The sequence below is a fragment of the Prionailurus bengalensis genome, chromosome B2 (genome assembly GCF_016509475.1).
Source record: "Prionailurus bengalensis isolate Pbe53 chromosome B2, Fcat_Pben_1.1_paternal_pri, whole genome shotgun sequence".
NCBI lineage: Eukaryota > Metazoa > Chordata > Mammalia > Carnivora > Felidae > Prionailurus > Prionailurus bengalensis.
The window spans coordinates 12,897,415-12,912,767 of NC_057349.1; the positions used below are offsets into that span (position 1 = coordinate 12,897,415).

The 15,353-nt window shown below is 50.2% G+C and overlaps 1 protein-coding gene across 2 annotated transcripts in view; it reads right to left on the reverse strand.

Moving 5' to 3' along the window:
• Positions 1 to 13,865, reverse strand: part of GMPR (guanosine monophosphate reductase) — a 53,083-nt gene extending 39,218 nt beyond the window's left edge. The window contains exons 1-4 of one of the 2 annotated variants that reach the window (XM_043590769.1): positions 13,784 to 13,865; positions 13,308 to 13,381; positions 4,231 to 4,350; positions 1,727 to 1,810 (exon numbers count right to left, since the gene is read on the reverse strand). In XM_043590769.1, the coding sequence (XP_043446704.1) occupies positions 1,727 to 1,810; positions 4,231 to 4,275 (129 nt within the window). In that variant the 5' untranslated portion in view covers positions 4,276 to 4,350; positions 13,308 to 13,381; positions 13,784 to 13,865. Of the gene's footprint in view, positions 1 to 1,726; positions 1,811 to 4,230; positions 4,351 to 13,307; positions 13,482 to 13,783 lie in introns of those variants that run through there. The other variant, XM_043590768.1, reaches the window with a different exon arrangement.
• Between the last annotated feature and the right edge of the window lie 1,488 nt (positions 13,866 to 15,353).

Below are 15,353 nucleotides of genomic sequence, written 5' to 3' on the forward strand. Positions count from 1 at the left end.
TTCCCGACTGAGCCACCCAGGCGCCCCATCCTTCTTATTTTCATTTTTACTCCCAATACGATAATTTCACAACATGCAAGTCGTAACCTACACAAAGAGCTCCAAGACTCGGGGTTCCTATTAAAAGGGGAAAACGTCCAAACGGTGCAAGAACCCACGAGCCTAAAACGATCCTTCCCAGCCGCACCTGTCCCTGTTCACATCTGGAGCCACCGCCCGCCCCTCGGGGAAAACACCCTCTTCCCCAACCTCCACAGCACCGACGCTCTCCAACCCACCCCCCCTGCTCCTGTGAAAATCTGCTCCCTGGGGAAAAAAAAAATTTGTTTTTAGTCATTTGTGCCTTGGTGCCACTAAGCCATGGGATTGTGCCCAGGAGTCGGCATCTCTCCTTTTATATTTTATGTCACTTCTCTAAAGCCAGAAGTCACAGATGGGGGACCTATCTGAGTATCCTTTGTGGCTCCCCCCAAATCACAACAATGTAGTGACAACCCAGATACTGAGCGTAAACAGCCCAGTCACTCGATACGCGTGTATTCTCGTTCTTTGCGTCGACACCCGTTTTCACTGCTCCCGCTGACATTCTGACCAGCTCCGGCCCCATCCCTCCCTCCCACGAGAGCAAGGCTGCCTTTCCCATTTTCCCTTTCGTTGCTGTTAAAGTCTGGCAAGTGAAACTCAACATTGGTTCATTTGTCTCCGTGTCACCGAGCATTTGACATTTTCCCCTTTTCAATTCGCCTTTTAATTTGGTGGGGGGGGGGGGGCACGGAGGCAGAGTAGGAAGTCAAACGATCACAGTTGGTCACGAAGGTCAGGCTGCCAGCTTAGAACACGTTGCCAGAAACTCCCATACAGGAGTCAGAGGTATGACCAAAAAAAAAAAAAAAAAAAAAAAATCATTGCTCTCCGAACTCCTTACAGAGAAGGGAAGAAGGTGGCACAATTATAATTCATTCAAACACAACGTGGGGAAAAAAAATGAAAAGATCTGGCAGCAAGCCGGAATTTTGTATCGCCCAAACCACCTTCTCGCGAACCCACAATCTCCACGCAGCACAGCCGGGGACGGGAAAAAGAGAGCAGTGTAATAAGCTCAAAAGCAGCACCGTATGAAGTCATTTTCCAATCACACATGATCTGATCACAGGGGAGAGCGACTCCAATGCCAAGAGACTTCTCTGCTGGCACTGGCTCGGGATGTGCCAGGTGCCAAGTCAGGTGCGTTACATAATAATAGGGATTTTCCTTATTTTCAAACTGCCTTTTTTTTTTTTTAATAACAGCTTTATTGGGATATAATTACACACCTCACAGCTCACCCCGTTAGAGAGTGCAGTCCAAGAGTTTCTGGCATATTCAGAGTCACGCATCCGCCCTCACGATTTTAAAACACGTGTCACCCCAGAACCTCGGTCGCTCCCACACGCTTTAGCCCTCACCCTCAAATTCCCGCCCCCTGCCCGCCTTAGGCAACCACCAAAATCTACTTTGTCTCTGTAGGCTGGCCTGGTTTGCCATTTCATGTAAACAGACACAGATTTTCGTGCCCGGCTTTTTCCCTCGGCGGAATGTTCTGGAGGGTCAGGGGCCCACTACCGCCTCTCCCCAGAGCTCTAAGGACTCCGCATGTCTGTCTGCAGGTCAAATCCTCTCGACTACCCTGAAGTCTGTCTCCCCACCCCTGCAAGCAGTGGAATTTATAACCAGGGTGTAGTCTTACCGGCAGACATTCTGGGTGATTAGCAGCAAAGAGCTTCCATTCATCCAGGGCGTAGTGCTTATGAATTGCCGTAAACATGGAGTGCTAGGGAACAAAACAGCACCATCAGCGCAAGAAGTCAAATGAGTCAGCTCTCCTGCCTCCGTGTGGCAGGGGTGACCCCACGACACAGAAGCATTAGGCGTTCCTGATGTTCACGCTTGATTTGCTTTAAATATGCTAAGAACCAAAAACAGACAAGGTGTGACCAGTGAAATCACAAAACCGCGTTTTCCATTCTAATCCGATGGGACAACACTGCCTTCCGGACTCAGGAGGCCCTGCCCGGAGGCCGGGGAGGGAGGGAAAGGGAAGAGTTCTCAGAACCCTGTCCAGGCCCACCACCTGAGTCAGGCACAGAGCTGAGGACAGCAGCTGCCCTGCCCCTAAGGGTCGCCCGAGGGCCACCTGCTGCTTAAGCCAATCCAAAAGAACCTCAACTGACACCTGAAAGCTTTTCTTTGCGTTCATGATCTAAACATGTCTTGCTAAACACGGGCGGTTGTTGGTATTTTTGAGTGAGGGCGGGAGGGAGGAAATTCTGTAACTTACAATCCCCAATCTAGGACTATCAACCCGATCCAACATCGACACTTTGCTCCCAAGCACCCTGCACACCATTTCGTGCCATTTACCCCCTCAAGCAACCTCATACAGTAACTCTGGCTTCACGGACAGAAACGGAGCTTAAGGAATTTAACAGCTGCTTGGCCAAAGGAGGGCAAAGGCCCGAATCAAACGTCTATCTGACTGCAGAGCTCGGGTTCCTTCTCTGTCAGGACCCTCTCCTAACTTCCCTGGGTTGACTTCCCCATCTACAATTTCCCATTCTAAAATTCCATGGCTTTATTAACGCACACTGTCTCAGTGGATCCTAGAAAGAGAAAGCTCACAGTGTCCACACATGGTTTCAGCGTATGCTATTTCACTGTATTCTCAGCGTACCTTGTCTCAAGAATGGTGAGTCCTTCCTTCCTGTCAAAATGGGCAGGGCACAGCAAGCTCTATATTCTTCAAGGACTAGTAATCTGATAATTAATCAGGATTACTCATTGCTCCCTGATCCCACCCACTCTTATACTAATACAGAATTCATTAGTAGCAATGGCTGATCACAGAGCAGGGCAAGGAAAAGACAAGGAGGAAAAAAAACCAAAAAACAAAAACAAATTCCTTTAGCAATGAATTCACTAGCCTCCGGGTCGAAACTCGGTGGGGACTGAATAGAACTGATCACGGAGTCAGACAGACCACCCCCGATTCCACTTTGCGAATTCATAATTTGTTTCAAAATCTTCCTTCTAATCACTGGCTAATAATGAATCCTAACACCTCCTGAGGTTTGGCTTGCTGCCCACAGCGAGAAGCTCTTTCAACTAATTGGATTTATCTTTTCCCTTGGCAGGCATTATCAATGGAAATAGACACACACACTCTGTGCACGTCGGAAGCAAACATTTCACATCTCAGATGAATAAGGTGTGTTGCATCTCGGACGTAGCCGTGTGGGACAAAGGTCCTGCCCACAAATGGCTTTTCTTTTATTTTTCCCAAGGCCTGGCTACTAACTCTTCCCCTTATAGGAGATGAGACTAGTTAACTGGCTAAAATGGACCTTGTGTGGTTAGGTCTGTTAGGTTGTTACCTGTCCGTGTGAGTTGGGAGGCAAATCCCTTATTTAGGAGTCAGTCTGGGTTTGAATCTTGGCTCTGTCTCTACCCGACTGGATGCCCTGAGCCAAGTGACTTCTCCTCTTCCTCTCTGCCTCAGTTTCCCCGTCAGGAAAAGGAACACACAGGGAGGAGCTGTCACAACATTACACACGTTGTATCCACTGGCTGGCACATCAGTGCCCCATAAGTGTTTCGTACATAATTAGGTAATAAACGCTATTGCACAGACTGCATACAAAGGCGGGTCTGCCCTAATTTATTTTATTTTTGTAAATATTTACTTATTTTTGGGAGAGCGCAAGCTGGGGAGGGGCCGAGGGAGATGGGACAGAGGATCCTAAGCGGGCTCTGCGCTGACAGGCTGACAGCAGAGAGCCCCATGTGGGGCTTGAACTCATGAACTGTGAGATTGTGACCTGAGCCGAAGTCAACACTCTCAACCAACTGAGCCACCCAGGTGCCCCCTGCCTTAATTTTAAAGGCAAGGTCACTCTTCTATAACACGACACTAGCCTCACTTGACAATATCTCTAGTTTCTAAAACTACCAGGAGCATTTTCAAGGAAGAAACGGGTGCAGACCTAAGCCATCTCCTTGAACGCCAAGTCCAGACTCTGTCTTCTGACGGAAAAGAAAAGAAGTACCTCCCGGCAGCCATCAGACTCAGAACCGAATAGTTCGGCCACAGTAAATGATCCGGAATGTCTCAGTTTTCTCCTCTTCTTTGTGTCTGAGCGAGTCCGGGCTGGGCTCCTGACCACCTGTCCAGGGTGAGCAGTAGAGTCATCCTACCTGTGACATCACTGCTGCCATCTCGAATGTCCCCACGGTGTCCATGTTGGCCACAATGATGGGGATCCCCGAGTAGGTCTGCTTCGAGTTCCGAAACGTGAAGGTACGCTCAAGATCCACCTAATTGGCAAAAAGGGAAACAGAAACGAAGTGCTCTTCAAGTGATCCGTGAAGAACTTCTAGAGTTTGGAGCAAGGGCGAACAACAAAAAGCAAGTGCGTGTCCCTCGGTCCGTTGGTCTCTTAGGGGCTGAGCCACGTGGCCCCAAAACAGGAGAGCTCCTGAGGAGTCAGAGTAACAGGTGGTCATCCAGGGACAAAGCCAACGCAGTACAAGGCACTGGTGGCCCACCATCGATCCAAACCTCAGAATCGGAAGCTCTCTCCTTCAGCTGTGCTCCCAACCCACTGCCTGCCACCTTCCGCCCCCAGCCCCATCCATCCTGGCCCTAAACACCCACACGCATGCTACATTTCCCCACTTCCAGGCACCGGAGGGACCATTCCCCTCCTGGGAAAATCCGCTCCACCCTTCACCTCCATCCCTTCAAAGGCATGACTTTCCCTTTAATTCTCACCCACCGAGAGAAGCAGACACTCCAAATTCACCCACAGCGAGCTGCAAACCATGAATCCCTTAACCTGTCAACCTTCTCAGCTTGCTTTGTAATTCTGAGCATCCTTCAAAGAGCTGAGAGGAAGTACAGGGAGCCAGGTGTCTAAGCAAACACACACTTGTTCCTTTGACGCGCAAATGGTGGAGGGAGGGCCCTCCAATTCTCCTGTCACTCCAACTTCGTCGTGTCTAACCCAGCCCCAGCGGTCGGGGATCCAGGACAGGTAAGCCAGGATGGTGGGCGCAGCAAAAGTCTGCTAGGCACGCGCCAAGAGCTAACAGAGTCAGAACCCCTTCTTTGTCCCAGGCAGATCCGAGACCTGCCTACTCACAGGTTTATTCTTCACCCTTTTCCCGCCCCCCCCTTACCACAGGAAGGTCACCCCCTGCCCCTGCAGGCTCCGATGCCCAGGTTGGTTTCTGGCCGGGTTCAGCCAATGGAGAAAGTGAGTGGGAAAGTGCAGGACCGTGCGGAACAAGGGAGGAGGGCCTGTATGCAGTCAGCGCCGTTCTCCCAGAACGCCTCGCCTCTGCCTCGGCCTGCGTGGCCTCGGTTCCAGCTGTCAGGGAGTGATCTCAGGAACATCACCTCCTCCCCTTCCGAAGCCCCTTTTCACTGTTGCGAATCCCTAGGGTGCCTCCACACCTCACGTGGCATCTCAGCTGAGTTCGGATATCTTGTGTTATATTTCCTGTCGTACCTACTCAGCACTGTTTGTCCCCTGGGCTGGACCGTGAGGGACCCAGGATCATCCTGAAAGCAGGTGCTTCCCCAGGAGAACTGGCAGGAGACACACAGGGGTGGATCTCTGGTCTCTGAAGTGATTTCAACCTACATTAATCCTGGACAGATCACCAATAATATATACATATATGAATATATCAGCCATTAATCACTGAATAGATCAGCAATAATCATTCCTTACCACTGTTGGTCTAGTTCCTTCTCTTTTCATTTGAGGCAACTTTTTTTTAAGTTTACCCATTTACTGAGAGAGAGAGAGAGAGAGAGAACAAGTAGGGGAGGGGAAGAGAGAGGGGAGACAGAATCCTAAGCAGGCTCTGCATTGTCAGCACAGAGTCCAGTGTGGGGCTCGAACTCACAAACCAGGAGATCATGACCTGCGCTGAAACCAAGAGTCTGACGCTTAACTGCTTAACCGACAGAGCCCCCCAGGTGTCCGTCCCTAAGGCAACTTTCACTTTGCAATCAACATGTCAAAAAACACCATGGGACACGTCACTTGGCCTTCCGTGCTTGCTCTCTACACAGCTCCCAGCAGGCTTCCTGGGTGAATGGTGTCCTATGTCTGCACCGGCCTTAAACAGCAAAGCCGAGGGGAAATGAGACGCAGGAACTTCCTGACAGGTGAGGCAGCTTATGGCTTTCTCTACTTCCTTCATTATGACCCTTGGCTGGACTTCAGCGAAGCAAGTTAGATCTACATTCTGAGAGATAACCGAAGGGGTCTATTAATTGCAACCCTCTGTGCTAATGGCACTCCACCATTCTGGCTTGGCAGGCTTCAAATAATCTGAATTTCTTGGTCTCAAATCATTCATACTCCTCCCAAGACGCACGGGGAGGGCAGCCACATTCTGAACCCAGCTGAGCTCGCAATGGGCTTTTCCCGGCACCCCAAAACCTATCAGCAGTATGGAAAAAACAGAGCCCTCCCTGGAAAAAGATCAGCCTTGACGGTGAACTCCTGCCCTTATTTTTCGTCTTCCTATGGTAGATTCCATGCAATCCTTAATTCTAAGAATGAGAAATAAAATTGTCTTCCCCAAGTAAAAATAAACTATTGGGAGTACATATGGAGAGTACAAAATAAAAAGCCTCTGCAGAGCGAAGGAAACAATCGACAAAACTAAAAGGCGACCTAGGGAATGGAAGAAGAGATTTGCAAGTGACATATTCGATAAAGGGTTAGTATCCAAAATCCATAAAGAACTTATACACCCCGACACCCATACGATGAATAATCCAATTAAAAATGGGCAGAGCCCCCGAACAGACATTTTCCTAAAGAAGACATGCGGATGGCCGAGAGACACATGAAAAGATGCTCATCATCGCTCACTATCAGGGAAATACACATCAGAACTACAATGAGATATCGCCTCACACCTGTCAGAAAGGCTACACTGAAAAAGACAAGAAACAACAGATGTTGGTGAGGATGTGGAGAAAAAGGAACCCTCCTGCACTGCTGGTGGGAATGTGAACGGGTGCAGCCACTCTGGAAAACAGTGAGGAGCTGCCTCAAAAAGCTAAAAACAGAACCACCAAAGATTCAGCAATTGCACTGTTGAGTATGTACCCAAAGAAATACAAAAACACTAATTCAAAGGGATACCCGCGCCCCAGTGTTTGCAACAGCGGTATTTACAACAGCCAAACTATGGAAACAGCCCGACTGCCCCTCAGCTGATGAATGGACAAAGAAGACGTGGTTTATATACACAAGGGAATATTATTCAGCCTTATAAAAGAGCGAAATCTTGCCACGTGCAACAACATGTGTCACGCTGAGTAAATAAGACAGTAAGAGAAAGACACGATTTCACTCATACGAGGAATTTAAGAAACAAAACAAATGAACAAAGGAAAATGGGAGAGAGAGCGAGCGAGAGAGAGCAGCAAACCAAGAAACAGACTCTTAACTCTGGAGAACAAACTGATGGTTCCCAGAGGGGAGGTGGGAGGGGGGGATGGGTTAAACAGGTGATGGGGATTAAGAGTGCACTTGCTATGATGAGCAGCAGGTGATGTATGGGATTGTTGAATTACCATATTGTACATCTGAAACTAATATTATGCATTTTTAAAAATTTTTTTAATGTTTATTTTATTTTTGAGAGAGAGAACTGTCAGCACAGCGCCCAAGGCAAGGCTCAAACTCACAAACCACGAGACCATGACCTGAGCTGAAGTCAGGTGCTCAACTGACTGAGCTACCCAGGCACCCCTAAAAAATGTTTTAACTAATCTTCCCTGATCTTACCCACACAAAGACACACACCCGCCCCCCAAATACACCTGTTGTTCACTAAAAGAAATAGATATTTTAAATATTCCAGCCTCCTGGGAACAAAACTTGGTATTTAATCTGCCACAGCTGGTCAATGTACCAACTACAGCACCTCCAAATTCCCACTGTGCTAAGCCTGATTTGCAAGGGAACACAAAGTAATGCACTATCCCTCCCCCACCTCAAAAATGCATGTTTCTCCTGCCCTTTAAACACACCTTCATCAAAGTCAGTCCCACAGCCCAACATTTGGGGGCCAAAAGCACAAATGGAGGGGCGCCTGGGTGGCTCCGTCGGTTAAGCATCCGACTTCAGCTCAGGTCAGGTTCTCGTGGTTCTTGAGTTCGAGCCCCGCATCGGGCTCCGTGCTGACAACTCAGAGCCTGGGGCCTGCTTCGGATTCTGTGTCTCCCTCTCTCTCTCCCCCTCCCCTGCTCATGCTCTGTGTCTCTCACTCTCAAAAATGAATAAACGTTAAAAAAAATTAAAAAAAAAAAAGGCATGAATGGAGACCCACCTACCACATTCCTAAATATCTCAACGTTATGATCGAGCTAACAGGCTTCTACATAAGCATAAGCCTTCTACATTGTGTCAAACCTTGACAAACATTAATGACCTGGAAAGTACCAGAACATCGTGTCATGGGGAGCGAGCCCCTGGCCTCCGGTCCACACCCTCTTCTCGTCCCACCCAAATCTTGATGTGCACACACAGACCCCCCAGTCTGCACACGAAGCTCCATGCACACACACATCCATTCTCCCAAACAGCTGCTGCCTGGCCACTGCCTGAGGTTGGAGTTGAGCACACCTGCATCACGGCAGGTCCCTGGGAAAACACAGCCTGGGAAGGGGCCCTTCCTTGCAAGCCTTGGAATTAGCCTGCAGTCATCTGGGCAAGGAAATCCAGGACTCTGAGTCCCTGGAACACGGCCTTCATGAAAAGGCATGGCCCTCTGGCCCTGTCCAGTGAGGAGGGTATAAGGGAGCAGAGGTGGGGTGTGGGGCAGGGCCCCTTTTGCCTAGATCTATAGGTGGCACTGTTTAAGCAATGCTCTTATTAAATAAAGGATCCAGGGGCGCCTGGGTGGCGCAGTCGGTTAAGCGTCCGACTTCAGCCAGGTCACGATCTCGCGGTCCGGGAGTTCGAGCCCCGCGTCGGGCTCTGGGCTGATGGCTCGGAGCCTGGAGCCTGTTTCCGATTCTGTGTCTCCCTCTCTCTCTGCCCCTCCCCCATTCATGCTCTGTCTCTCTCTGTCCCAAAAATAAATAAACGTTGGAAAAAAAAAAATTTAAAAAAAAATAAATAAATAAAGGATCCATTACCCATCTCACCTATAAATGGTAAGTCTACAGGGACAATCCCTCTTATCTTTTTTTTTTTTAACGTTTATTCATTTTTGAGAGACAGAGAGACAGAGTGCGAGCGGGGAAGGGGCAGAGAGAGAGAGAGAGAGAGAGAGAATCCGAAGCAGGCTCCAGGCCCTGAGCTGAAGCACAGAGCCCGACGCGGGGCTCGAACTCATGAACCACAGGAACGTGACCTGAGCTGAAGTCGGATGCTTAACCGACAGAGCCACCCAGGCACACCCCCCTCTTATCTTTATAGTTCTAGAGAGTGGCTTCAAAAGTGTGGAATAAATTAACGTCTGACCAAGAAGTAAGAATGTTATTGTAGCTCGGCCCCCAGCCTTTCTCAGGGCAATGCTTGGTGAGCCCCAGCCCAGCTCTGTGCATGAGTTCTGTCCCTTGCAGGCCTCGCCACCAGCTGCCAGGATTTCGGGAAGCTCGGGCGGCTGTACATTACCAGACAGCCGCGGGCTTCTCCAAATGGAAAAGACCCCAGCGGTTAGCCCAGCGTCTGTGTGCACATGAGAATCAGCACAGGAGGATTTCCAAAACACATATGCTCAAGCCGCTCCAAACTTACTGAGAACCTTTGTGCTGGAGACAGTGTGTGTATTTTGGAGTGTCTCCTTAGGTGATTCTGAAGCATCCATTAAGAACAATTCTACTCACACCCTCTAATTTCATAGAGGCTGCTATGGTTTGAGCTGTGTCTCCCGAAAGGATAAAAGATCCGTAATAAGGTCTTCGCCGACAATCAAGGTAAGACGAGGTCAGCACAACAGGGTCCCCATCCCAACATGACTGGTGTTCTCAAAATGGGAAAATCTGGACACAGACACACACAGAGAGGGAGAACATCATGTAAAGATGAAGGCAGAGATAGGAACTATGCATCTATGAGCCAAGGAACACCCAAGATTGTGTGTAAACAACCAGAAAAATAGGAGAGAGAAATGTCACAGACTCTCCTTCACCGCACTCAGAAGGATCCAGCCCATGGACATTCTGATCTGCGGCTCCTCGCCTCCTGGAGCGGGAGACAATACATTTCTATTGTGTAAGCCACCTCGTTTTCTGGTACTTTGTTACAGCTGCCCTGTGAAACTAACATAGCGCCAAGGTACTGAAGACAAAGTAGTGCACAGCCTGAGCTAAAATTCAGGTCAGCTTGCTCCCAGCCAAATATCCTCTCCACTGCCGTGCTCTGATCCCCTGCAGGCCAACGTGCAGTGGACCCCTGAGGGTTGACCAGACCTTTCTGGAGCCGATCTGCCTCTCCCTGGACCACTGGTGAAAAAAAATCACTAGAGAGTTTTAAAAGAAGACTGAATTCTTCTCACTGTGTCGTGTCTTCTCTGTCCTAGGACAAGTGGCCAATTCTCTACTGCAAATTTCCTCGTGGCCTGACTTCCAAAGCTATGGCTGTGTTAGTAAATTTGTTTTTTGTTCTTTTTTTTTTTTTAAATCTTACCCTAGCTTAAGGGCTCAGGTGGGACATCAGAGCCAGAAATGGGTTCTCAGGAAGAACTGCTCGGGGAGTCAAGGAATGTCTGGATGTCCCCCGTGCATCAGATAAAGCCAAAGTTTGTGCTTACACGTGACTTCCTTTGAATGGATTACCCAACCGTCCCCAAGGAGCCCTGTGGGACTTTATTCTCCTGTACCAGGGGCTTGTGAAGATGTGTGTAAATGCAAAGAGTGGACAGCTGAGAGACGACTGCCCGTCTGGCACAATCACAGGAAGGCCACCTGGGCCACCTCCACCTGGACCCTTTGCCGCTGGGAGCTGACCTCAACTTCATTTTATGTTTACATTTGCGGAAATGCCCTTACCGGAATACTAGAACATCTAAGTGGGTGATCATTCTGCCTCTCTCTCCATTTTCTGCTCACTGGCTGATATCCAACACCAGGCCTGGCTCTTAGCAAAAAACCGTCGCTGTGATAAATCTTGTCAAGAGTCGAAACTCCCTTCCCAGAGCCAGACTCTGCTCTTACAGGGTATGTTTTCTCTCCTGGCTCCACTCAGCTCTGCTCTCTGGTTAGGCTCAAAGACTGTCATTTGCCACTTTCAAATTTGTTTTCAATTTGCATGCAGGGGGGCACACATTTTAGGCTTATATCTGATGGCACAACGAAAAGTTTTTAACTCCCTGTAAGACATTTCAGGCATCCACAAGCAAACTGAGAAAACACTGAGAGGGGACTGGAAGCCTGCTTAGGTCTAGGGCTAACTAGATCCCTCAACATCAACTAAAGCAGGCAGATTGTGGGACACAATCAGCCAGGCACCTACGCTATTAGGGGAACCAACTGGAAAGGCAAGCCAGTTAACTTAGGTTTCCATGCCCAGAGCTGGCAAACTCCCACAGAAATGGAACTGTGAAAACATTTCCCAAGGGCACAGAGTTCTCACTGCAATGTGGACACGTAGATTGCAAGGTGCCATTGGAAGCTGGGACATTAACAGTTTCAATCGGCTCAAAGTATGAAACCAAATGATGCAGGACATCATACTATTCTCTGGAAAAGAGTAATTCATTCTATTACCTAAATTCTACATGTTCTACCTTCTCCAGATCCTTTCTGGCTCAGAAAATACGTACAATATATCCTTGTTTTAAACACCCATTTGGCTTAGTAAGTTTCTCTCTCCTAAGTGGATTCCGAACAAATACTGAAAGAATGTTGAGGCCACCACTTTATCTGTCTGCCCAGAAGCCCCACCTCCTGTCTTGTTCTGGCCTTAGGCAGTGGCTACCTATCACCCAAACCATTTGTTTTTCTTTCAAAAGTCGGCCACTCTTTTAGCACCTTTAAGGACACGAGGAAGGACAGGAAGAGGGTCGTCCCATCTAGGGTGATAAGGGCTAGCCATTCCCGGCCTCCTGAAGTCCTGTCCAGACCCACCCTCTACGGGTCTCTGGGTCCGGCTGCCAACCCTCCTGCTTGAGGTGTCTTGTTCTGGTCACCGGCTAAAACAGGACACGTCTTTAATCCAAACAAGCCCTCGGCTGGCAACCCCAGGCACTGCGGTTGGGCCCGGGCACAGGCACAGGCGGGCAGCAGAGTTCTTGCAAGAGGATTTATTTATGGTCTCGTGGAGCGGAGCCTTTGGAAGAGTGTGCTGGCTTGGCCTCCTCCTGTTTACTCCTGCGGACGGACCCCACCTCCACACGGAGTCACTTCCTCACCTCCTTCTCCAGCTCTCAGAAGCCAGGCAGCGCCCCGGTCACCAGCACACCCTCCTCCAGGGGACTCCTTCCGTGCAACTAGTTTATCCTTCAGGCTGTGACCTTCCTCAGCCCCAGCCGGGGCAGCACCTTCCCCTCTCACTCGGAGCCATAGCCAGTCTTCGACCTCATGGACACAGAACCAGCCAAACTGCCCAGGGGGTCCAATCTGCCTCTCACCCTCGCACCTGTGCTGGGGTGTTTTCTGCCTCCCTACAGCTGTCCAGTAAGTCGAGTGGCGCCAGGCACGCGTCCCCAGCCTCACTCCCAGCAAGGTCACTGAAACGTGGAAAGTAAACCCTGAACTTTTGCCGCTCTGGAATCCGCCTGTTTTTCAGTGGTTTTTTTAAAAAATTCCATTGCCGGAGCTGATACTAACGCGGCAGTCGGTTCTCCGCACTAAGAGACAATGCCAAAATCACAAAGCTCTTCGTCGCTGTCGTCCTCTCCTTTACACTTGGGCTCCACTCTTGTCATTTCTGCCCTACGTGCACCCCTCCAGCCACCCTCCCATTCTTTCTAAATCTGCCGGCCACTTGATCTTTGTTCCTCTGTGGTCTAGCCTACCGTGTACTTCCCCCAGCCCACTCAGCCGGACGTATCTAGAATTTTACGCCGGAGCTGGGTCCCTTAAAGACACCTCAAGTCCTGGCGGGGAACCAGCCGGCTTTCCCCTCTCTCAGCAGATGGGGAGGGCCAAGGGGGTCAGCCTCCCATCCACCAAGAGACACACGGAAAAGCCGGCTGGGTTAAGCACATCCCTCCTCCTCCCACCGTCCTCCCCCACCCCAGCTACGCGGAAAACAAATCCCACCCTCACTGCGGCTCTCGAAGGGGCCCACCTCGGCTCGGCTCCTGAGGCTGCTTCGCTTGGGTCGGAGCAGGACATCCTTAAAGTCCAGCTTCAGATCTGCATCTATGCGGGGCATGGTGCAGATCCGCGCGCTGAGGCAAGCCCGGCTAGAGCTGGCAGCTCCTTCCTGCAGCTCGGGCGCCGGGCGGCGGGGGGGGGGGCGGCCCGGGCGGGGGGAGGGGGGCGGGGCGGGGCGCGGGGGCGGGGCGGGAGGTGGGGCATGGGCTGTGGGCGGGGCGAAGGGAGGGGCGGGGAGGGGGCGGGGCTTCCCGCGTGTGGCCGCTAGCCGACCAAGGGGCGCGCACCTTGCGCCCTTAAGGCCCCGCGAAGCGGCAGTCGCGCCCCACCCGCCCGCGCGCTCCCTGGGCCCGCCCCGCTCCCGCTCTGGGCAGTGGTGGGGGCGGGGGGGAGGGGGATGGCGGGGTAGGGACAGACCCGTGGCTCAGCGTGACATTTTTAACAAACCTTCCTCGCTCCCGCTTACAGACTTGTTGGTTGCGGTGACCGAACTGGCTGGGGTCGGTCGGGGAGGCCGGGGGAATGCGCATCGTCACGTGGGTCACCGAGGTCTCCCCTCCCCCCACCCCCATAGGGAGGAGACTTGGCCTGTGCCTGCCTCCCTTGAGGGAAAAGGCCGCTCCTGGGAGGTTTTGCTTCTTTCTCTAATTTCAAGCCCTGTGTGCCCATCAAGTGCTGAGTCAGACCTCTGGCATGCCAAAAGAATAAATCCTGGGGAAGTTGGATAGAATTAAGGAGAAGATTGTGGGCAGGTAAATCTATTTGGCGACCCCGGGGATGAGGCCATTTTTTGTATCCCCTTTGGATGTCAGGGGTATGTTTGTTAGAATAAAAGCGGTGAAGTGGCTAGTCAGTGCAGATCCTGGACTTTGAGGGACCCGACTCCCCTCTGAGGGTTGCCTGTCATGTCAGTTTATTTTTAACTCACTTGTTGACTTGACAGCCGGGAGCCTTTATTATACATTAAGGATGTGCTTAAATGCTAGGCCTGCACCTTCTGAGTCATTCAGAACAACCCACTGAAGAGGGAACCACTTTGCAGATAAGGCAAATGAGGATCACATTAAGGAAATGACTTGCCCATGGTGGCCTTAAAGTTAAATATAAATTGCTCGGTCGTTAGAACTTACTGCAACCTTAACTAAGGCCGCTTTTGCCCTGAGGCAAAAACCCCCTGTGGGGGTTCAAAAGCTGACTCCCACTGCTTGCTAGCTGGGTGAACTTCCGGGGAGTCGCTTTACTCTTTTAAACCTCAGTTTTTTCATAGGTTAAAAGAGAAAGAAGAAAAAGGCTTAATGTCATCTCCCAGGCTTTTGTGAGACTAAAGGGGGGTGTGTGTGTGTATTTGCACGCACAGGCACACACACACACACACGCACACACACACAATTTATGTACCCTGAATTATTGAATCGCCTGAAGCTAATATAACACTGTTAACTAACTGGAATCAAAATAAAAACTTAAAAAAAATAAAGTGTGCATACACAGGCAAAAAGAAATGTATGTCCCCTAGTTGCTCAGTAAACGATAACTAATAAGGGTCGCATGTTACGTTATGTGCCTTCTACTTTCTAGCCTCTAAGTACGTTGCTAAAGGCAGGAATCGTCTTTCACTTTCTTGCAGACGACCGCAGCCTCTGGCTGTTCTCAGTGAACTCATATTCGGTATGGCTCACCGGAAAGATACATCACAGCCTTCATTTAGCACAAATGTCTGCAAATTACAGAGGCCTTCGCCCATCCCACTTGCTCTCAATCTGCTTGCTCTCACTGTCCTCGCCCCATGGGAGGTTCTTAAAGTTTCAGGGAAGGAAATGAAAGTTATCAGGGAGAGAATGAAAGTTACCATAATTAGTTGGGTCAGTGAAATTTTTATGGCCCTTGTCAAACCGCTGGGAGCCAGGCAGATGTGCTACTTATTCCAAAATGGTAAAGAGGAACCTAATCTAAGAACCTAATCTGGGGGCTCCTGGGTGACTCAGTCAGTTAAGCATTCGACTCTCAGGTCATGATC